The sequence below is a fragment of the Pararge aegeria genome, chromosome 27 (genome assembly GCF_905163445.1).
Source record: "Pararge aegeria chromosome 27, ilParAegt1.1, whole genome shotgun sequence".
Lineage (NCBI taxonomy): Eukaryota > Metazoa > Arthropoda > Insecta > Lepidoptera > Nymphalidae > Pararge > Pararge aegeria.
In genome coordinates, this window is record NC_053206.1 from 3231199 (window position 1) to 3256652 (window position 25454).

At 41.1% G+C, this 25454-nt stretch overlaps 1 protein-coding gene across 2 annotated transcripts in view; it reads left to right on the plus strand.

Moving 5' to 3' along the window:
* The first annotated feature begins 541 nt into the window (after window positions 1-541).
* LOC120635655 (cytoplasmic FMR1-interacting protein) overlaps window positions 542-25454 on the plus strand; it is a 93045-nt gene continuing 68132 nt past the window's right edge. For both annotated transcript variants that reach the window (XM_039906712.1, XM_039906713.1), the window contains exons 1-11: window positions 542-776; window positions 2109-2245; window positions 4738-4917; window positions 6936-7117; window positions 7533-7660; window positions 8257-8354; window positions 9886-9990; window positions 12609-12694; window positions 13897-14017; window positions 18301-18492; window positions 19463-19677. In XM_039906712.1, coding sequence (XP_039762646.1) covers window positions 701-776; window positions 2109-2245; window positions 4738-4917; window positions 6936-7117; window positions 7533-7660; window positions 8257-8354; window positions 9886-9990; window positions 12609-12694; window positions 13897-14017; window positions 18301-18492; window positions 19463-19677 — 1520 coding nt within the window. In that variant the 5' untranslated portion in view covers window positions 542-700. The remainder of the gene's footprint in view (window positions 777-2108; window positions 2246-4737; window positions 4918-6935; window positions 7118-7532; window positions 7661-8256; window positions 8355-9885; window positions 9991-12608; window positions 12695-13896; window positions 14018-18300; window positions 18493-19462; window positions 19678-25454) is intronic.

The window sequence follows — 25454 nt, forward strand, 5'->3', positions numbered from 1 at the left end:
TGGAGGTAAGGAGAGTCATCTGTGTATATGAAAAAGTGTCGTCAAAATGTATTAAATTAGGATGGCGCCACATTTGCATCAGGGTAACTCTTAAAAGAAGCGCCAAATATAAATATTGTTAGAGTAGGCTTGAAAAATAAACAAGGAAGTATGGAGATACAAGGAAGTAAGGTTATATTTACCACAATATTTTGTACAACGTAAGTTGTTGAAATTCTCAATAATTAACTACTTTAGTCGATAATGACATTAAATTTTTTAAGTCGGCATACTTCAATTCATCTACGATTGCTACATTCATAGCATACCCTGTGCATCCACCAGCGCCATTGTGGAGGATTTTTGAACTGTTATTTAGCGCATACACTGGACACTTTTTCAACTTTTCTCCCATATAAGATGACTCTCCTTACCTCTACCCTCCATACTCAATAGTCACTGAGTCACAGACATATTTGTTTGACAGTTTTTAACACAGACTGTGTATTTCGGAGTACGGAGTTTTTTAATTATTTACTAAATAAAACTTTAAATCCATTTTGTATTAAAAAACATATATTTATGTACAATTGTATTATTTTGATTAATAATTTATCATCAATGTGATCTTACAGTGTTTCAAATCCCAAATTGAGTGTTTATCTGTATTATACTTTACGAAAATTTCGGTGCATTTTATCGTTTAAACACTGAAATAATCATGTCTGTAAGTGAAAAGGTGTCTCTTTCGGATGCCCTAAGCAACGTGGATGTTCTGGACGAGCTAACTTTGCCAGGTGAGTGTTACAAAACATTATAATTTATAAAGAACTTCTTGCAATCTGCAAAAGTTGCTACACATCCGGCCGATAAAACGATCGCATAATTGTAATATATTGCTCTTGTTCTACTTACCTCGTACAGAACCAGTTCTGTACGAGGTAAGGTGCAGTTAAACTGGACTCAATCAGTAATCAATAGCTTTTACCAGTCCACTGCTGAATTAAAGACCTCTCTTGACGTGAGCGTTTTCCCATGATGAAAACGCTGGGCAAACGGGTGTGTGAATGCAGTAGATGCTAGTAGTAGCGCAGTGGAATCTTCCTTAGTCACCTACAACCTTCCTTCTGGCCAGCATTCTGAGTCCATGGCCGTGGGCTAGATTCCCACACAAACATGTGTGATGAACATGAATGTTTTTCAGTGTCTGGGCTTTTATCTGTATATAATAAGTATTTATGTATATCATTGATGAAGATATTCAACAGTCATCTTAGTATCCATAACACGAGCTATGCTTCCTTTGGTGCTAGATTCTATTGTAGTAGTATATCTATTTATTTATATTTATTTACAACATCTCCTGTAAGTGGGTTTAATTAAACTTGATCAATGTTAAACCCTGGTCTATTGGTTATCATGTTTGACTACTCATCAGAAAACCCTTCATTTGAATCCTGTGTCAGTCCAGAAATTGATATAAGATAGAGAGAAGAATACAGAGACTTGGTGTTGATGACTTTGAACTTTGGTCTATTCAGTGGACTGTCACACTGAAAGCTATGGATAGGGTATGGACTTCACCAACAAGAGCTTAGTTCTTAAGTTGAACAAGAATAAGAAGGAAGATTTTTGGATGGTTGACCATAGTTTGATGTCTCACATCTGCCGGTTTGGATCTGTACTGATATTTGGATATAACTCTACAATGTATAGGAGTCGCAAAAATTTACTGAAATTACCCCAAGGAGTTTTGAAGGCAGACAACGGAATCTTCCAAAAAGTGTTCTTTTAGGGGCTTCTAGATAAAACTTTTTCCAAACTCATTCTAAACTCGTTTGATGTCATCTATCCATCTTGTTGGGGGTTTACCAACGCTGCTTACTAGGTTACAGTGCTAGGTTTCTGTTCCAGCACTTTGGGACCTCAACGTCCAACAGTTCTCCGAGCGATGTGGCATACCCATTGCCACTTCAGCTTTGTAGTTTGTTGAGCAACGTCACTAACTCTGGGTCTTTTATCTCCTAATTTCTGATTTGGTCCTTTAGAGTAATTCAGAGCCTAGCTCTCGCTGAGTGACTCTGTGCTTTGAGACCCATAATCAGTGACCATTTGTGTACTTATTGCAGATGAACAGCCGTGCATCGAAGCTGCACCATGCTCCATCCTATACCAGGCTAACTTTGACACCAACTTTGAAGACAGGAACGGGTTTGTCACTGGCATTGCAAAGTACATTGAGGAGGCTACTGTTCATGCCAACTTGGTAAATATGTTTTTTTTTTAAATCTGATTATGTTTATTAATACTTATAACAAGGTAGGGATATCTTAAGGGCAGTGGCGTGCACAGGATCTTCGACCAGGGTATGCATAAAGCAGGTACAGTGCATACAATGGAAAAATTACGCTCCGATACGAGTTATATAAAATAACTTGGGTAGGCAGTGCTTTTGTGCATGTATGAAGTGCACGCCACTGCTTAAGGGCCAATTTCACCATTAAACTCGCATCAAGGCATCAGCCAACGGGGCATCACAGACGGCCGATTGGCGCAGTGGGCAGCGACCCTGCTTTCTGAGTCCAAGGCCGTAGGTTCGATTCCCACAACAGGAAAATATTTGTGTGATGAACATGAATGTTTTTCAGTGTCTGGGTGTTTATCTATATATTATAAGTATTTATGTATATTATTCATAAAAATATATTCATCAGTTATCTTGGTACCCATAACACAAGCTACGCTTACTTCGGGACTAGATGGCGATCTGTGTATTGTCGTAGTATATTTATTTATTATTTATTTATTTATCACAAACAACAGGGCTGTTATCGTAATTTACGTTTTACGACATACATTTGACAGATAGATCATCAATAAATCAAGCATCAGGCGAAAGATACACCCTCACATTACTCTGTGGTTCAAAACGACAAAATAAATCTGGAATGCCATTCCAGCTTCCATTTTCCACAGTACCTACAATCAGTGGCGTGCACTTCATACAGGCACAAAAGCACTGCATACCCTAAAATTTATATATATCTCCTAGAGCACGAGGTATTTTACCGTTTTATGTCATTTTCCTGCTGTATGCATACCCTGGTAAGAAACCAAGTGCACGCCACTGCCTATAATATGAGTACCTTCAAATCAAGAGTGAATCATCTTCAAGGCAAGCGCTCTCCACCTTAGCGCCCGGTGAAATTTCGGTCTTGTAGTGTAAAAAAAAAAAAGTTAGTTGGCGATGGTTTCCACTTACCATCAGATGGGCTATCTGCTTGGCCCATCAATTATTAATTATAAAAAAAAATGTGTGAGCCGTCACGGGACGCCTGGCAGATGTGAAATTGTTTTCTGTAAGTTATTGCAGATATCGCATAATGAAAAGACAAAGCATTACAAATTTGTTCCACAAAAAAAATACAAAAAAATGAATAGCCACTCGTTTTTGTAAGTCGGTTAATAATGACTGTTTTATTACAAAATTAATATAAATTTTTATTGTTACATACGAAATACAAATTTCAATCATATAGCGTGGCGATGCGTCGCCACGGCCTGTGTCGCCACGCCAACAATCAAGTTTACCTTTAGCCTATAGATGTTTCACATCAAAAATAACAACAGAAAGCATTTAGAATGATCTCATTCTGAATATTAATTTTAATAAATTTGAAATGCATATAATGCGTACAGTACAATAATGCGTTCAGGATGCTGATGGGATTGCCTCGGTCTTGCAACGCGTCAGGGATGTTTGCCCAAGCGCATATAGATTGTTTCTACATGATCATGCGAAAACGGTGTACATCCTTGGTGCGCAGGGTTATGGCTAGTTCCAACGGCCTTCTGAGGGTACTTGTTGGCAGGACTGATTGTCAGTACCTGTGCCGTTGCTGCATGGTACACGTGCTTTCCAATCGGGCATGCTCGAAGGGTTTTATATAAACTATTTCCTTAGGCTAAGTTTACTAACAACTTAACTTAATTTTAACTTTGTATTTTACTAACCATTTATAATACAAGTCGGTCGAAATAAATGAATTTTATTTTATTTATTTATAAACATTTTCGGAACTGCGACTTTCTGGCATTTTAAATTTATACAAATTGATGTTTCCTCAAAAATTTTATAAATTCAAAATGGATATAAAAAATATCGGAACATACTGGATTTTAACCTGCGACTCTGGCAATCGCGACCTGACCGCTTTGCCCACTAAGCTACCGCTTTCCTACCTCCGATGCTGAAATAAGTATATGCGTTTGCATCAGTCTTATAGCGTTTTATATTTTGTATGAACGCTTCATAAGTGCCTGCGATAAACATGAATAAAACATTTTTGAAATTGAATTTGAATTTAGTTTTATACCCTTGTCTATCTTAAAAAACTCTCTTTCGTCTAACTGAATTGATCACAATTTTAAATTTCGTAAAGATTGAGGCTGTAAAGTAATTACATGGAAAATGTATTCCTACATTGCACACACGCAAACGCACGATCGCGCGCACACACACACACACATCGAACTTTTTTGTTATTTAATTTTATATTTTTTTGAATGATAATCCAATAAATTAGTTGAAATTTCACTATTTTCTAAGGAGGGTCGGGAGGTCGTGGCACAGGTATTTAGAATTTTATCAGTCTTATAGCGACTTGTCTAGTTCAGCTGGAAGTTTAGGTTGCAAGAAAAACGCCAGTCTATACATACATACTCACACACACACACACATATATACTCTTGTTATAGAACGAGCTTCTGGAAGAAGGGAATGCTCACGCGGTGATGCTTTACACGTGGAGATGCTGCAGTCGAGCGATCCCTCAGCCCAGGTCCAACGAGCAACCGGACCGGGTTCACATTTACGAGAGGACCGTCCAGGTGTTAGCACCCGAAGTGGACAAACTTCTGCAGTTTATGTACTTCCAGGTATTAAAAAACCAAAGTCCACTATTTCTTTATTCGAATAATAATCTATATATAAATATAAGAAACAGAGAGACAGACAAAAATTGTAAAAAATGTTATTGTTGTGTACCGCATGTATATTCACATACACGTAGTAAAAAAGGGTTATTTCAATATTACTATATAATTTAGAGTGGTGAAAAAAAACCGACGCGACCTTTTAAAATTTGAATTTTAATTGAAACTTTCAGGAACTTATTTTTTTTGGTCTATAAAAATATGCCGTAACGAGAAAAAAAAACAATTTTTGATGATTTTTGAAATTTAAAAAAATTTTTTTAAAAAAAAAATTTTTGAGCTGTCCTTTGGAGACAGCTCATAAAACATCGAAAACCGATATTTTTTCAAGTGAGACAAAAAAAAAAATAAGCGTTTTTTTGCGCCACCCTAAATTATATAGTAATATTGAAATAACAGTTTTTTACTACATGTATATGAATATTCATACGGTACACAAAAACAACATTTACAATTTTTATCTGACTCTGTTTGTTCCGGCCAATCTCTGAAATTGCTAGACCGATTTTGACGGGACTTTTATTGGCAGGTAACTGATGTAACTGAAAGATTTTTTTGTTTGTTGTCACCAAACAACAAAATTCATAGTAAAGTCAACATCTCTTGAGGATGCTCCGGTTTCGTAAAGGGTACATTGCCGAAGATCTGTTTGGTGTGGAGTATAAGGATTGAAGAAATTATAAATATACCCCATACAGATTCTCCCGCTTTTCGCGGAGTATAGCAAATTAAGCTTAATTTTCGTAAGATTGCAAAATTATAAAATGACGTTGGAAAAGAGCAACTGCCGAGTTGTCAGCTTCTCGGTAGAATCTGCCTTCCGAACCGGTGGTAGAACCACTACACACAGACATACTCGACGTTTCATAACTGCTTATATTGCGGCTTCGTGAAATAAATGAATTTTCAAATATTCGATTGAAGCAGCGTTACTTTGCGAAATTCCATAATATATTATTTAAATTAAGCTTAATTTGCTATACTCCCCGTAATGCAGTATCTGTATGGGGTAATATATATTTTCTTCTATCCTTATACTCCACACCAGACCGATCTCGGCAAGGTACCCTCTACGCACTTTTTTCTCTTAAGCAGATCAGAGCATCCTCAGGAGAAGTTCACTTTACAATGAATTGTAAAGTCAACATCTCCTTCCGTCGATCTCCCAAACTTAATTTTCATAAATGAACAATGGCGTGCATAGAAGGTATGCACAGGGTATGCTGATGATATAAAATGAAGAAAATCTCCAGTATAAGTTATAAAAAACGTAAGGATAGGCATTGTATTTATAACAATATAGTATTTGTAAGACAACATATTAGTCTTTATAAACAAAAAGTGGACATAAACAGTCGACTTACAAGAAATGGTCATAAATTAGTGTCATCTGCATATCGTCTGCGTAAGTTACAGGGATCATTTGTGGGATTGAGTATACGCTTTTATAATATGATTCCTAAGGTGATTTTGGACCTGCCAATGCACAAGTTTAAAGAATTTGTTAAAACACATTTATTAGAGCGAGGTTACTATACAATTGATGAATTTTTTAATGATAAGGTTGCTTGGAAGCATCCGGCTCCGCTTTCAGCTCTCACAAGATAGAAAAATGAATGTTAAAATACAAAATGTAAATTGTTGATGTTGGAAAAGAGCAACTGCTGAGTTTCTTGCCGGCTTCTTCTCGGTAGAATCTGCCTTCCGAACCGGTGGTAGAATCACTACAAACAGACAGACTTGACGTTTCAAAAGTGCTTATATTAGGCCTACTTGAAATAAATGAATTTTGAATTTGAATTTGAATTTGTAAAAGTTATAAAAGGCCTACCCGTAAGTATTTATAACTCGAATTGGAGATTTCCTTCATTTTATATCATATGCATACCCTTTATGCACGCCACTGTAAATGAATATTTAATTTGAATTTGAAATATTGAACACCATTTTGGTCTTCGTAGCGTAAAGCGATCGAACGCTTCTGCGGCGAAGTGCGGCGCCTCTGCCACGCGGAGAAGCGTCGCGACTTCGTGTCCGAAGCGTACCTTCTGACATTGGGGAAGTTCGTCAACATGTTCGCGGTCCTCGACGAACTGAAGAATATGAAGAGCTCCGTGAAAAATGATTATTCTACGTACAGACGGTTCGTACGATTTTATATGTGTCTTATTTCAGAAAACACTATTTTGAAGACAAAATAATATGACAAAGGATTCAATCCCCTGAGGCTATAACGGATATATATTCTGAAGAGATAATAAAATATACTACGACAGTACACACATCGCCATCTAGCCCCAAAGTAAGCGTAGCTTGTGTTATGGGTACTGAGATGACTGATGAATATTTTTTATGAATAATATACATAAATACATTGAAAATACATATAAACACCCAGACACTGAAAAACATTCACGCTCATGACAAAAACATTTTCCAGTAGTGGGAATCGAACCCACGGCTTTGGTCTCAGAAAGCGGGGTCGCTGCAAACTGCGCTAATCGGCCGCCGTCTATACATACATGTGAAAGGTTTTGATTGAACCGTTTCCCTACCAGCGCTGCACAGTTCCTGAAGGTGATGTCGGACAGCCAAAGCCTCCAAGAGTCGCAGAATCTCTCCATGTTCCTGGCGACCCAGAACAAGATCCGGGATACGGTTAAGGATGCCCTCGAGAAGATAAACGGTAAGCAAATCGTCCACCAATCCGTATTGGGTCGTATTGGGCGTGGTGGACTACGGCCCTACGGGCGTCCATAAATTACGTGAGGTGTTTTTGTTAAATTTTCTGACCCTCCCTCCCCCCTGGTCATGTCATGTGATTTTCATTCTTACCCGTCCCCTATCACCCCATCTCACGTGTGTTCTCAAAATGTGAGATTCTTAGGTAATTTGATGGATTGTTATTGTTAAAAGAAAAGTAAAAATTGCTTCGTGCTTTTACATACGACTAGTTAAGACTAGTAATCAATATTGCTGAGAGTTTAATTTTAAGTGTGATAAAAATTTAACACAAAAATTGGGTGATATTTTCCGTTAAGACAACAGTTGAAGATCTGTTTGGTGTAAAGGGAGGTATAAGGATTGAAGAAATTATAAATTACACCACACAGATTCTCCTGCTTTTCGCGGAGTATAGCAAATTAAGCTTAATTTTCATAATATATCATGGATTTCCGCAAAGTAACGCCTGTTTCTATCGAATAAATGAAAATTAGTTTTTGTATATATTTGTAACATAAACAAACAGTTTCTTCTTTAACATTAAAAAATTGTATTCAGGTTACGAGGAGTTATTGGCAGACGTTGTCAACATCTGCGTTCACATGTTCGAGACAAAGATGTACCTGACCCCATCAGAGAAACACATGCTGGTCAAGGTATAACTGCTTCCTATACTAATACTAGCGGTCCCTCGCGACTTCGTCCGCTTATAAACAACCTTAAAGTCAAAATGAAAGTCAAATATTTCTTTATTCAAATAGGCACATAGATGGCACTTTTGATGCGTACATTACATGTAAAATATGACATAGAAGTGAGTTGATTGCGATAAATAAATTCGTCAACTTAAAGTTAAAGCTACGAGGGTTCCAAACGTGCCCTGGTCTAAGAAGAAGCCCACAGTAAACTTAGCCGGTTGTTATTTTTTTTTTATTATCACCATCTCACATTGTCGTTTAAACTATTAGAAAGAAACTACTAAAAGATAGACATACGCTGTCGCTGACTTTTTTTTAGAACTTTTAAATGGGAACAACAATATTTTTTTGAAACTAACCGCTTACGTAGCGTACGCAGCGGAAGGTCTCAAAAGGGAAAAAAAACACGATTTTTTAAACATTCTTCATTGGTGCTTACCAAACACCAAACAGATCCTCGCCAATGTACCCTCTACGCACGTTTCGCTCCGAAACCGGAGCATCCTCAGGAGATGTTGACTTTACAATATAGCAAGTTAAGCCAAATTTTTAGTGCTGTTTTCATTTAAATAAATATGACGGTGCTAGTATGTGCTCGCGTTACGTTGCAAATGAATTTGAAAAGCGACTAATTTTTTCACTCCGTGATTGTAGGAAAACAAATTTTCTGCCAATATCGACGACCGAGTGGCGCAGTGGGCAGCGACCCTGCTTTCTGAGTCCAAGGTCGTGGTTTCGATTCCCACAACTGGAAAATGTTTGTGTGATGAACATGATTGTTTTTCAGTGTCTGGGTGTTTATCTGTATATTATAAGTATTTATTTGTATTATATTCATCAGCTATCTCAGTACCCATAACACAAGCTACGCTTACTTTGGGGCTAGATGGCGATGTGTGTATTGTCGTAGTATATTTATTTATTTATTTATTTAATATCAACCAACTGAACCCATTCACTACGGCATGGTACCTGGATATAAAACACCAAATTCTCCTGCGGATGTACGCCGCACGTGGCGTCTTGATAACGCAGTTAACAAAATGCGGCACAGGCCAAGGCGGCATGGCACAGAAGCCAAGAACAGTGGCGTCCTTTGATAACGCAGTGAACAAAATGCGGCACAGGCCAAGGCGGCATGGCACAAAAGCCGACCGTTCTAAGCGAATGGACTGTATTTGGAACTCCCTACAAAATACTTATGTCCAGCAGTGGGCGTCTTTTTGTTCGCGTGATGAACAAAAGCGACGACCATCAGTGGCGTGCATAGAGGGTATGCACAGGGTATGCAGATGATAAAAAATGAAGAAAATCTCCAGTACGAGTTATAAATGCTTTAATGTAGGTTTTTTATAACTCTTACAAAACCTAACCTTAAGTTTTTTATTACTCGTACTGGAGATTTTCTTCATTTTTTATCATCTGCATACCCTGTGCATACCCTCTCTATGCACGCCACTGACGACCATGATGATGCTTCTGTTCGCAGGTGATGGGATTCGGACTCTTCTTGATGGACTCCGAAATTTGCAATATCAACAGACTAGACCAGAAGAAAAAGATTCGTTTGGACAGAATTGACAGGATATTCAAGGTTTGCTTCTTGTGACGAGGACGAAAGGAAAGAAAGAAAAAGATCTTTGAATAGATGAATGAACGAATAATTTTATTGTCCACCACAAAAACTAAGATCGATTGGCTCAGTGGATAGCGACCATTTTTTTTTTTTGTCGTAGTGGAAAGCTTTATGGCTACCTCTGTCCTTTTGGGCAGGACAGAGGTTATGTGGGACTCGTTTACCCGAACTGAAAACCACCACGGCATGTTTTTTTTTTTTTTTTTTTTTTTTTATATTTATAGACGAGCGCTTGACTGCAATCACACCTGATGGCAAGCGATGATGCAGCCTAAGGTGGAGCGCGCTTGCCTAGAAGATGCCTATTCAGTCTTGATTTGAAGGTACTCATATTGTAGGCACTGGGGAAAATGGAAGCTGGAAGGGCATTCTAGATCCTAGCGGTGCGGATCAGAAACGAAGATGCGAAGCGCTTCGTACGCGCCCGCCGTATATCGACGACGTAGGGATGCAGATCCTTGCGGTGCCTCGCTGTTAGATGGTAAAAAGGCGAGGGGGGAACTAGATCAAATAGTTCTTGAGCACACTCTCCGAAATATATCGTATAGAATACCGAAAGGCAGGCAACCTTGCGACGATGTTCCAAACTCTTAAGTTTTTTATTGGCTAGGTGACCGATGAGCCTTCTAGCACGGCGATCAACCGAATCCAGGGCATCAAGCTGATACTTGGCCGAGCCATCCCATAAATGGGAACAACTTCCCTCTCGTTGGCTTTATTGGACGTCCGGGGAACCCGTTGTACACTTCCCAGACTAGTGGATAGCGACCCTGCTCCCTGAGCACAAGGCCGTGGGTTCGATTCCCACGACTGGCAAATGTTTGTGTGATTAACATGAATGTTTCTCAGTGTCTGGGTGTTTATCTGTATTTTATAAGTATTTATCAGACTGTTGATAAAATTATTCATCTGTCACTTAGTACCCATAACACAAGCTACGCTTACTTTGGGGCTAGATGGCGATGTGTGTAGTGTCGTAGTATATTTATAGCGACTCTGCTTCCTGAGCACAAGGCCGTGGGTTCGATTCCCACAGCTGATAAATGTCTCTGCGATAAACATAAATGTTTTTCAGTGCCTGGGTGTGTGTATTGTGTATATTGTAAGTATTTATGAATATTATTTTTAAAAATGTTTATCAGTTATCTTAGTACCCATAACACAAGCTACGCTTACTTTGGCGCTAGATGGCGTTGTGTGTATTGTCGTAGTATATTTATTTATTATTATTATTTATTTGAGAGGAAGAAAGGATAATATCTTTGATTTAATGAATGATTGAAAATACATTTATTGTACACAACAAAAACGGACTGATTGGCTCAGTGGACAGCCAAGTGGACCCTGCTCTCTGAGCACAAGGCCGCGGGTTCGATTCCCAAAACTTAAAAGTGTCTGTGCGATGAACATGAATGTTTTTCAGTGTCTTATATGTATATTATAAGTATTTATATTTATGTATATGTAAATCCAAAAGTGCACGCCTCATAATCTCATTCATTACAATAAAATTGAGATTATTTGTAAATAATAATTAAACTACATCTAATTATGCCGTGAAAAGTAATAGGCTTCTATTCCTCAAAATACTGAAGCCTATAAAAAAAAAACAACTGTATAAGTGAAGTATTTCGCTCGTTATCGTGACCACAAGATACGGGATCCGCACATACAGACACACAGAACAGACAGAACTTTTTTAAACAATTTTTTAATTAGTTTAATTAAAAAAAGAGATTTAAAATATCACGAGTGTTAAAAATTGTGTTTTTTCTTAACATTTGTCTATTTATATTCACTTATAAAAGCGATAAAGCATAAAAAAGTTTCATTTTAAGTTGGAGAATCACTCGGTGTGCGTAAACTGACAGTAATACCCACCTCAACGCTTCGCTTGTGAGGAAGTCAAAGATGATGGCAATATCCATATTCGTAAACTTAAAACCACGAGGATTCCAAAAACGTCCTGGTCTAAGAAGCCCACAACAAACTTAGCCGGGTGTTTTTTTTTTATCACCATCTCTCATTGTCATTTAAAATTATTAGAAGAGCAACCTGGTTAGAGCAATAATTCATACCCAAGCTTTTTTATAGATTACGTAGTCCTTTATACTATAATAAGACTTTTCCATAAGCTTACGTTTAATACAAACTTTGAATTTTTCAAGAGACATCTCCAAGATGTCAATGGGTGGTTCATTGTAGGATTGTATGCAATTTCCTTTAAACGAATTATGAATTTTATTTAACCTAGTATATTGCAATGTAAGTTTATTCTTATTTCTAATGTTTAAATTATTGCAGTCACATTTTTCTTAAATTTTTTCATTTTTTTTTTTAACTACATATATAATAATCTTATTTCAGGCAAAGCCCATATTATACATTTAAAACAACAATTAGTATTAGTTAGTATACAATATCGAATTAAAAATTAAAATTACAGGATAAATTGATTCAAATGGCATGTCATAAATATAAAGTTAAAAAGACAAAATTAAAAATATAAAAATAAAATAAAAAATGAAAATGAATAATGATAATAAAATTTAATACTTTTTATTATTTTCTCACAGAATCTGGAAGTGGTACCGCTATTCGGCGATATGCAAATAGCTCCGTTCAACTATATCAAGAGGTCAAAACACTACGATCCCAGCAAGTAAGTCAAATTACAGCACTCTGTAAATTCAAATTCAAATTCAAAAATATTTTATTCATGTAGACCTTATCACAGGCACTTATGAAGCGTTCACACATGTAACACTAATGTTAGTGATGGTGATAACTGCATTCGTTAACTTAAAACTAAAGCTAGGAGTTCCAAATGCGCCCTGGTCTAAGAAGAGTCCACAACAAACTTAGCCAGGTTTTTTTTTGTTATCACCATCTCACAATCTAGTTAATGTTGGGCTATGAAGTTAGAGCAATACATACCCAAGCTTTTTTTATCATACTTGTCATCCTTAATATTATAATAGGATTTTTCTATAAGCTTACGTTTTATGTAAACTTTGAACTTATTGAGAGACGTCTCAGGGATTTCATCTGGATATTTGTTATAAAAAAATATAAAATTACCCTTGAATGCATAAAATTTTATGCAGCCTATTAAACTGCACTACAAGTTTATTTTTACTTCTTATATTAATATTGTTACAGTCCACTTTCTTTTTAAAATTTGTTATATTTTTATGTGTATTCTTGTTCTTCTGTCTTCTATCGTCATCAACATCATGGTCATATTTGCGCAACCCAAATATGAAACGAATGCTGATATTCTGAAGTCTCTCAAGTTTATTTAACTGTTCTTTCAGTTAAGTTAACATAGCTCGCGTCAGTTGTTCTTTTTATAAACAATAATGCTTGTTTTTGACGTGACAACGTCTTATAATTCGATGGAGCCGGCTGCACGCACGAAAAAACATGACGTATGCGGCGTTACCTCGCTCTGAGGCGTTCCATTCAAGGCTTGAAGTGCAAGCGAGAGCGCGGAACGAGCGACAAAGAGGCAACGTCGGCCTCCGCGTTCGACATCTGTCTCTCTCCTACTTGAGTGAGCGATGCGTCCGCGTGGACAGCTTCTATACAATAATACATTTACATGTTTTCGGCAAGGATGAAGTGCAGTCAAAAGTGAATGTGGTGTCAATTGTTTATAGCAACGATAATATCTATCAAACAAATAAAATTAAAATTTGCTTTTGAAAGATGCAACCATTCCATCAGTATTTTCTTACGACGTTGTCACGTTCAACTATCGTCAGTAAGCCGACTTAACAGACAACCAATTTTTTCAGTAATAAATTTTTATTATTACAATATATTATTGTTATTATAATAATGCCAGATGCCCTATTCCAGATGGCCACTATCCTCGAGTCCGAATCCACTGTCTCCTCAAGCGGACCTGATGGTCCACCTGCCGCAGATCAGAGAGGAGCATCAGAACTATATCTCTGAATTGGCCAGATACAGCAACGAAGTAAGTATAATATATGTCGGCGCGAAGGTGTTCTACACCTCATTTAGCGGCGTCAAAATAATTAAGAAGAAGAAGAAGAAACACTTTATTGCACGTATAACATACAGGAAAAGAAACAGTAAGGAGTATACAGTACACAATGTAGACATGCAAAGGCGGCCTTATTGCTGCAAGCAATCTCTTACAGGCAACCATTGTGGATAGGACTTACAGCAAGAGAACGGGATAGTGCCAAGAGTGTTGATAGATATACATAAATACCAAAATGTAAAGATACAAATACATATATAATTTAAATAAATATACGTAATATATAAAATATACATGATATATAAATAGAAAATATATAAAAATATATAACAAACATAATATTATATATATTTTAGTAGATTTTAAAACAATTAAAAAAAAAAAAAAGAATATAAAGAATCTACTTCAAATTTCATCACTCAAAGAGAGGTCCTATTAATTAACTTATTTTAAACTGTTTCAATCACAAACTAAACTTTTACTGACAATCATGTGTTAAAACTCAAAACATAATTTTGTAAACACAATTAGTCGGTGTCAACAAGTACCGGTGGCCGATATCTCGCAGCGCATTATTACTCGAGACGTCGGACCGTCCGGACGTCTGAAAGTACTCGTATTAAAAACTAAAAACTGACATGTTGGGATTTTTATTGTGATGGACGGAAATATTGAAGTTATTGACGTCAGTATCGCTGACGTCACTGTTTCTAAAAACAACTCGGAGACTTTTGAGCCGTCATATATATTTTTTTTAAATTTTTTAGCACTCTTGAGCGTCACTTGTTTCTAATATTTTTCACTAGTGTTTGTTAAGTTTAGTTTTCATTCACCGTTAGTACAAGTAATAAACGATTGCTTTAAACTCACAATATATATGTTTAAACACAACGAGGTTACTATACAATTGATGCATTTCTTCAATGACAAGTTGCTTGGAAGCATCCGGCTCAGCTTTCATCTCTCACAAGATAGAAAAATTTATGTTACAATGCATGTTGGAAAAAAGCAACTTGGAAATAAGCAATCTGATGAGTTTCTTGCCGGCTCAGTGGAATTTGCCTTCCGAACCGGTGGTAGAGTCGCTACAAACGGACTGACTTGACGTTTCAAAAGTGCTTATAAACTAGGCCTACTTGAAATAAATGAATTTAGAATTGTTTTAAAACACATTTAACCAATTGTGGTTCCTACACGATTGATGCATTGTTTAACGACAAGGCTCATCTCTCACAAAACAGCCATGGATTTTTTTCCAAAGATTGTTAAAGTATAAAATTATGTTGGAAATGAGCGATCTACTTAGTTCCCCGCCGGCTCTTCTCGGTGGAATCTGCCTTCCGAACCGGTGGTAGAGTCGCTACAAACGGACTGACTTGACGTTTCAAAAGTGCTTATAAACTAGGCCAACTTGAAATAAATGAATTTTGAATTTCATCACACAACATGGACCAAATTTATCAACATATATATTTATTATTTTTGTTTTTTATGTGTTACAAAAAATTAGTCCCCGTAAAAGATAATTATGGGCACCCTACAATAGCTCTCAGCTGTTAACTTGCGATCAACGTTCTCGCACTCTGTCCTATCATCGCAGCGATAACTTAAACAATTAAAATTGAAAAACCCGTTACCTACCTATGCATGCCACACATTTCGATGTATTTTTTTTTTAATCCACTACAAGTTAGCCCGTGACTGCAAAGGTAAGTGATGATGCAGCCTTAGATTGTAGTGGCCTATTATTTATTATTATTATTAAACTCTTTCTTTGTATACCACAACATTAACATATTTAAAATATAAAAAAAACAGAAACATACCGAAAGAAGTAGTAATACAAAAGGCGGCCTTATCGCTTAATAGCGATCTCTGCCTCTCTTCCTTAGAATTAGGAAAAAAAAGAAGAGGAGAATAGACTGCTGGTGGTACAATTATTAAAATGCATACATGCGAATAACTACATGCTAATACATAAACTAGTGTACACAAATAGATAAAAAGTAAATAATATAATTAATAAATAAATATAAAAATAAACTAATATATATAATAACAACACTTACATATTAAATACTTTAACATACAATAAATGAGTAAGTATATACATACTATTAATAGTCGTTAACAATATAATGGGACTTAACTGCTCTTTTAAATATCGCCAATGATTTGGATCGTCGTATGCTCAATGGAAGCGCATTCCACAATTCCACAGCTCGTACGCTAAACGAACGCTTATAAAATTTTGTCCTATGATAAGGCATACACAGCGTCAGCGCACGGCACGATCTTAAATCAGATTGCTCACCAAGAAAAATCCAATCCAAATTAAATTAAATCCAATCTTGTTCCCCCTTCCCCGTTTTACCACAGAACAGCGAGACACCGAGAGCGGTGGCATCCTTATGTGGTTGATATCCCATCAACACGCACGAAACGTTTTTTATCCACGTTTCTGATACGTGCCGCTAAGATGTGGAACGCCCTCCCGGTAACTGTGTTTCCTGCCACGTATAATTTAAGTATCTTCAAGGCTAGAGTGAATAGGCTTTTTCTAGGCAAGCGTGCTCCAACCTAGACCTCATCATTGCTTTCTAACGGGCATGATTGTCGTCAAACGCTGGCCTATCGTTAATAAAAAAAAAAAAAAAAAAAAAAGAAAAGTGAACTACTCTTTTAAATACGATTATATTTATTTAGGAAGATACCTATTACGAGTAGCCATGATTTGCTTATTTTATGCTTGGACATGGTAAAAAAAAATGAAATTTTTTATGCAAATATGTTCTTTTACCGATACCGAACAACCAAAAAAAAAACCGCAGTGGCGAAAAGTACATACAGGATAATTTTGAAATTATCCTGTATGTACTTATATTAATATTTTTATCAGTCAGCTGTTCCGGTAGTTTATTTTAAATCTTACCTGTCATTAAAAATACTTTTGTATTACTCATGCGGGGAAAGTAGTATCTTGACGCTCGCTGTTGCGGTTGAAAAAGAACCGTTTGCCCATTTTAAAATTTGGCACTCAAATTATTCTTGGCACACGCAAATTGGGGTTGACGCGTCTGACAGTTTAATTTAATAAATAAAATTGTAATTAAATTAAAATTAATTTAAAAACTTTCCCCGCATGAGTAATACAAAATAGTATGTGCAACAAGTGCGACATCGATTACCCACTCAAGCGAGTGACCGCACTCGCTTCTCTCGTCCGTTCAACTTCGCTTTCGTGAGCAATCGACAACTTGTCGCACTTGTTGCACAATATACTTTTGCCAAATTGCGCGGATGATAGTTATGAGAAATAAAATTTTACTAGCGGACCCGCGCGACTTCGTCCGCGAATGAGCCGACTTAAAAAAATATTCGTATGTTGTCGCGGACTGTTTTATAGAACTTTAAAGAAACAACAATTCCGACAATTCCGATATACTTACACGATTGGCGTAACGTTTACCGTTCACGCATCGCACACATAATCTCTCTCAGGATATTTTTGGCAGTTTTTGCCCGAGATTCCAATATAAATGAATCCTAGCTAGATCGATTTATCGCCCCCGACACCCCCTGTATACTAAATTTCATGAAAATTGTTGGAGCCGATTCCGAGATTCCAATTACATATATACAAGAATTGCTCGTTTAAAGCTATAAGATTTCGCCTCCTTTCACTAACAGAGAACCTAAAAAGATTTGTATATGTACTAGTCAATATTTAAATGGAGAATGCCGGAACACGGTTTCGTTTGGTGCCTCATTCAAATTGTTATCAAAAATGAAGTTTTTATTTTTAAAGAATAACCTCTAAAATCCCTAGTCTTAACTTCGACGGTTAAAAATCTTTTATTGAGATAAATTAATGTTTCTGTTATTTCCGTCATCTTTTTTAAATCTACTCGAAAAAAACAAAAGAGTCTACGTCACTTGTGTACGCAAAAACAAAACAAGACGAAAAATACATATTGTGAACCACCAATCAAGGTACAATAATCGCATCTGTCAAAAATAACCTTAATTCACGAACTTCATTTGCTTGTAACTCTGGAATCCGGCGAACTAGAGTTTAATGTAATTATTAAACCCTTCTAAATGAGTCTACGTCCGGCATTCTCGTTTTTGCAAGTGAAGTTAGCACGTGTCTGTTAGTTTTGGGTGACAAATAGCACGTATACATTTCGTCTGTGATTAAAATTAGTCACCAGGAAGCCGTTTGTGGTATAGAAGTGTTTGCTGTTGGTCAGGTGACTACGACGTTCAAAGAAGCGGGTTCGGACGCGGAGAACAAGGCTGTCACTGAACTCTGCCTGCGGGGGTTACAGCTTCTGTCTTCCTGGTGCTCGGTGCTGACCGAACTTTGCTCCTGGAAGCTACTGCACCCCACAGACCACGCCACCAACCCCAGATGCCCCCCTGACGCTGAGGAGTATGAGAGGGTGAGTTGAACTATGTTATAGAATACTACCTGTTTCCCGCGACTTCATCTGCGTTTGATTTTGTTTTTTGTTGTGGCATTAAATTTAGTTGTAGAACTATAAAAAATTATTGCTAATGAGGGGTTTGCTGTTGTCCGCTTAGGAGTTCTGCCCTCTATCTCCATCCACAGTTTGGGCAAAATTAAACACATATTATAACCTCTATAGTACAAAAAATAATTATTTAAATCAGGGTTATAACTTGTCGGAGTTATGGTGTAAAAACAGTTTCATCCCCTCTCCCAAAGGAACCGAGCTTAATACAGGATAAAAATTATCCTATATTACTTCTAAGTTTCTAACACTTCCAATAATATGTGTACAAAGTTTCATGAGGATCGGATAAGTAGTTTTTGCGTTAAAGTGTAACAAACAAACTTACATTGACATTTATAATATTATAAGTAGGGATAATAGAATATAATAACTTATTGCAACACAACACAATGGAAAAAAATACAAGGAAAACAGTAATAGTACTTAGTGCTAGGATGCAAAGGCATAATCTCATAATATATTATATTATTAGATCACTAAAAGTGATCTTTTAAAGGCATATGAGGCTATAACTTTTATGTTATTTATATATTTAGTTAAAACGCACTAACATCCGCTCGATTTGTCTTCGCAGGGCTATAGAATAGTTATATAAATAGGTCAGAGAGTTGCAGGTTCGAATACTGTCAGTTCCGAAAATATATCATATCATATTTACCAAAACCCCGAAGGTATGTACAGGATTCTACATTTCTTGAAAATTATAACACTTTTCTTTCTATTGTCTGAAAATATATTTCAGACAATAGAAAGAAAAGTGTACAAGGCATTTTAACTCTCGCTGTCCTATTTTCAGACTCGCCATGTCTATAAAAATAGTGTTAAAATTGGTCAAATGACGTAACAGTTGCATAAATAACTATCTGTCTCCCAGGCCACCCGCTACAACTACACCTCCGAGGAGAAGTTCGCCATGATCGAGGTTATAGCCATGATCAAAGGCCTGCAGGTGTTGATGGCGCGAATGGAGACGGTGTTCGCGGACGCGGCGAGGCGCTCCATCTACGCGGAGCTGCAGGACTTCGTTCAGCTGATCCTACGGGAGCCGCTGAGGAAGGCCATCAAGAATAAGAAGGATCTTATACGCAGGTAGCACTCCCGACGTTGTTCCTTCGTCCTCCAGGCCACCTTCAACATCAAGAGCATGAGACACCTCATGCGCAGGTAGCACTCCCAACGTTGTTCCTTCGTCCTCCAGGCCACCTTCAACATCAAGAGCATGAGACACCTCATGCGCAGGTAGCACTCCTCACGTTGTTCCTTCGTCCTCCAGGCCACCTTCAACATCAAGAACATGAGACACCTCATGCGCAGGTAGCACTCCTCACGTTGTTCCTTCGTCCTCCAGACCACCTTCAACATCAAGAGCATGAGACACCTCATGCGCAGGTAGCACTCCCCACGTTGTTCCTTCGTCCTCCAGGCCACCTTCAACATCAAGAGCATGAGACACCTCATGCGCAGGTAGCACTCCCCACGTTGTTCCTTCGTCCTCCAGGCCACCTTCAACATCAAGAGCATGAGACACAACATGCGCAGGTAGCACTCCCCACGTTGTTCCTTCGTCCTCCAGGCCACCTTCAACATCAAGAGCATGAGACACCTCATGCGCAGGTAGCACTCCCCACGTTGTTCCTTCGTCCTCCAGGCCACCTTCAACATCAAGAGCATGAGACACCTCATGCGCAGGTAGCACTCCCCACGTTGTTCCTTCGTCCTCCAGGCCACCTTCAACATCAAGAGCATGAGACACCTCATGCGCAGGTAGCACTCCCCACGTTGTTCCTTCGTCCTCCAGGCCACCTTCAACATCAAGAGCATGAGACACCTCATGCGCAGGTAGCAATCCCCACGTTGTTCCTTCGTCCTCCAGGCCTCCTTCAACATCAAGAGCATGAGACACCTCATGCGCAGGTAGCACTCCCCACGTTGTTCTTTCGTCCTCCAGGCCACCTTCAACATCAAGAGCATGAGACACCTCATGCGCAGGTAGCACTCCCCACGTTGTTCCTTCGTCCTCCAGGCCACCTTCAACATCAAGAGCATGAGACACCTCATGCGCAGGTAGCACTCCCCACGTTGTTCCTTCGTCCTCCAGGCCACCTTCAACATCAAGAGCATGAGACACCTCATGCGCAGGTAGCACTCCCCACGTTGTTCCTTCGTCCTCCAGGCCACCTTCAACATCAAGAGCATGAGACACCTCATGCGCAGGTAGCACTCCCCACGTTGTTCCTTCGTCCTCCAGGCCACCTTCAACATCAAGAGCATGAGACACCTCATGCGCAGGTAGCACTCCCCACGTTGTTCCTTCGTCCTCCAGGCCACCTTCAACATCAAGAGCATGAGACACATCATGCGCAGGTAGCACTCCCTACGTTGTTCCTTCGTCCTCCAGGCCACCTTCAACATCAAGAGCATGAGACACCTCATGCGCAGGTAGCACTCCCCACGTTGTTCCTTCGTCCTCCAGGCCACCTTCAACATCAAGAGCATGAGACACCTCATGCGCAGGTAGCACTCCCCACGTTGTTCCTTCGTCCTCCAGGCCACCTTCAACATCAAGAGCATGAGACACCTCATGCGCAGGTAGCACTCCCCACGTTGTTCTTTCGTCCTCCAGGCCACCTTCAACATCAAGAGCATGAGACACCTCATGCGCAGGTAGCACTCCCCACGTTGTTCCTTCGTCCTCCAGGCCACCTTCAACATCAAGAGCATGAGACACCTCATGCGCAGGTAGCAATCCCCACGTTGTTCCTTCGTCCTCCAGGCCTCCTTCAACATCAAGAGCATGAGACACCTCATGCGCAGGTAGCACTCCCCACGTTGTTCTTTCGTCCTCCAGGCCACCTTCAACATCAAGAGCATGAGACACCTCATGCGCAGGTAGCACTCCCCACGTTGTTCCTTCGTCCTCCAGGCCACCTTCAACATCAAGAGAATGAGACACCTCATGCGCAGGTAGCACTCCCCACGTTGTTCCTTCGTCCTCCAGGCCACCTTCAACATCAAGAGCATGAGACACCTCATGCGCAGGTAGCACTCCCCACGTTGTTCCTTCGTCCTCCAGGCCACCTTCAACATCAAGAGCATGAGACACCTCATGCGCAGGTAGCACTCCCCACGTTGTTCCTTCGTCCTCCAGGCCACCTTCAACATCAAGAGCATGAGACACCTCATGCGCAGGTAGCACTCCCCACGTTGTTCCTTCGTCCTCCAGGCCACCTTCAACATCAAGAGCATGAGACACCTCATGCGCAGGTAGCACTCCCCACGTTGTTCCTTCGTCCTCCAGGCCACCTTCAACATCAAGAGCATGAGACACCTCATGCGCAGGTAGCACTCCCCACGTTGTTCCTTCGTCCTCCAGGCCACCTTCAACATCAAGAGCATGAGACACCTCATGCGCAGGTAGCACTCCCCACGTTGTTCCTTCGTCCTCCAGGCCACCTTCAACATCAAGAGCATGAGACACCTCATGCGCAGGTAGCACTCCCCACGTTGTTCCTTCGTCCTCCAGGCCACCTTCAACATCAAGAGCATGATACACCTCATGCGCAGGTAGCACTCCCCACGTTGTTCCTTCGTCCTCCAGGCCACCTTCAACATCAAGAGCATGAGACACCTCATGCGCAGGTAGCACTCCCCACGTTGTTCCTTCGTCCTCCAGGCCACCTTCAACATCAAGAGCATGAGACACCTCATGCGCAGGTAGCACTCCCCACGTCGTTCCTTCGTCCTCCAGGCCACCTTCAACATCAAGAGCATGAGACACCTCATGCGCAGGTAGCACTCCCCACGTCGTTCCTTCGTCCTCCAGGCCACCTTCAACATCAAGAGCATGAGACACCTCATGCGCAGGTAGCACTCCCCACGTTGTTCCTTCGTCCTCCAGGCCACCTTCAACATCAAGAGCATGAGACACCTCTTGCGCAGGTAGCACTCCCCACGTTGTTCCTTCGTCCTCCAGGCCACCTTCAACATCAAGAGCATGAGACACCTCATGCGCAGGTAGCACTCCCCACGTTGTTCCTTCGTCCTCCAGGCCACCTTCAACATCAAGAGCATGAGACACCTCATGCGCAGGTAGCACTCCCCACGTTGTTCCTTCGTCCTCCAGGCCACCTTCAACATCAAGAGCATGAGACACCTCATGCGCAGGTAGCACTCCCCACGTTGTTCCTTCGTCCTCCAGGCCACCTTCAACATCAAGAGCATGAGACACCTCATGCGCAGGTAGCACTCCCCACGTTGTTCCTTCGTCCTCGAGGCCACCTTCAACATCAAGAGCATGAGACACGTCATGCGCAGGTAGCACTCCCCACGTTGTTCTTTCGTCCTCCAGGCCACCTTCAACATCAAGAGCATGAGACACCTCATGCGCAGGTAGCACTCCCCACGTTGTTCCTTCGTCCTCCAGGCCACCTTCAACATCAAGAGCATGAGACACCTCATGCGCAGGTAGCACTCCCCACGTTGTTCCTTCGTCCTCCAGGCCACCTTCAACATCAAGAGCATGAGACACCTCATGCGCAGGTAGCACTCCCCACGTTGTTCCTTCGTCCTCCAGGCCACCTTCAACATCAAGAGCATGAGACACGTCATGCGCAGGTAGCACTCCCCACGTTGTTCCTTCGTCCTCCAGGCCACCTTTAACATCAAGAGCATGAGACACCTCATGCGCAGGTAGCACTCCCCACGTTGTTCCTTCGTCCTCCAGGCCACCTTCAACATCAAGAGCATGAGACACCTCATGCGCAGGTAGCACTCCCCACGTTGTTCCTTCGTCCTCCAGGCCACCTTCAACATCAAGAGCATGAGACACCTCATGCGCAGGTAGCACTCCCCACGTTGTTCCTTCGTCCTCCAGGCCACCTTCAACATCAAGAGCATGAGACACCTCATGCGCAGGTAGCACTCCCCACGTTGTTCCTTCGTCCTCCAGGCCACCTTCAACATCAAGAGCATGAGACACCTCATGCGCAGGTAGCACTCCCCACGTTGTTCCTTCGTCCTCCAGGCCACCTTCAACATCAAGAGCATGAGACACCTCATGCGCAGGTAGCACTCCCCACGTTGTTCCTTCGTCCTCCAGGCCACCTTCAACATCAAGAGCATGAGACACCTCATGCGCAGGTAGCACTCCCCACGTTGTTCCTTCGTCCTCCAGGCCACCTTCAACATCAAGAGCATGAGACACCTCATGCGCAGGTAGCACTCCCCACGTTGTTCCTTCGTCCTCCAGGCCACCTTCAACATCAAGAGCATGAGACACCTCATGCGCAGGTAGCACTCCCCACGTTGTTCCTTCGTCCTCCAGGCCACCTTCAACATCAAGAGCATGAGACACCTCATGCGCAGGTAGCACTCCCCACGTTGTTCCTTCGTCCTCCAGGCCACCTTCAACATCAAGAGCATGAGACACCTCATGCGCAGGTAGCACTCCCCACGTTGTTCCTTCGTCCTCCAGGCCACCTTCAACGTCAAGAGCATGAGACACCTCATGCGCAGGTAGCACTCCCCACGTTGTTCCTTCGTCCTCCAGGCCACCTTCAACATCAAGAGCATGAGACACCTCATGCGCAGGTAGCACTCCCCACGTTGTTCCTTCGTCCTCCAGGCCACCTTCAACATCAAGAGCATGAGACACCTCATGCGCAGGTAGCACTCCCCACGTTGTTCCGTCGTCCTCCAGGCCACCTTCAAGATCAAGAGCATGAGACACCTCATGCGCATGTAGCACTCCCCACGTTGTTCCTTCGTCCTCCAGGTCACCTTCAACATCAAGAGCATGAGACACCTCATGCGCAGGTAGCACTCCCCACGTTGTTCCTTCGTCCTCCAGGCCACCTTCAACATCAAGAGCATGAGACACCTCATGCGCAGGTAGCACTCCCCACGTTGTTCCTTCGTCCTCCAGGCCAACTTCAACATCAAGAGCATGAGACACCTCATGCGCAGGTAGCACTCCCCACGTTGTTCCTTCGTCCTCCAGGCCACCTTCAACATCAAGAGCATGAGACACCTCATGCGCAGGTAGCACTCCCCACGTTGTTCCTTCGTCCTCCAGGCCACCTTCAACATCAAGAGCATGAGACACCTCTTGCGCAGGTAGCACTCCCCACGTTGTTAATTCGTCCTCCAGGCCACCTTCAACATCAAGAGCATGAGACACCTCATGCGCAGGTAGCACACCTCACGTTGTTCCTTCGTCCTCCAGGCCACCTTCAACATCAAGAGCATGAGACACCTCATGCGCAGGTAGCACTCCCCACGTTGTTCCTTCGTCCTCCAGGCCACCTTCAACATCAAGAGCATGAGACACCTCATGCGCAGGTAGCACTCCCCACGTTGTTCCTTCGTCCTCCAGGCCACCTTCAACATCAAGAGCATGAGACACCTCATGCGCAGGTAGCACTCCCCACGTTGTTCCTTCGTCCTCCAGGCCACCTTCAACATCAAGAGCATGAGACACCTCATGCGCAGGTAGCACTCCCCACGTTGTTCCTTCGTCCTCCAGGCCACCTTCAACATCAAGAGCATGAGACACCTCATGCGCAGGTAGCACTCCCCACGTTGTTCCTTCGTCCTCCAGGCCACCTTCAACATCAAGAGCATGAGACACCTCATGCGCAGGTAGCACTCCCCACGTTGTTCCTTCGTCCTCCAGGCCACCTTCAACATCAAGAGCATGAGACACCTCATGCGCAGGTAGCACTCCCCACGTTGTTCCTTCGTCCTCCAGGCCACCTTCAACATCAAGAGCATGAGACACCTCATGCGCAGGTAGCACTCCCCACGTTGTTCCTTCGTCCTCCAGGCCACCTTCAACATCAAGAGCATGAGACACCTCATGCGCAGGT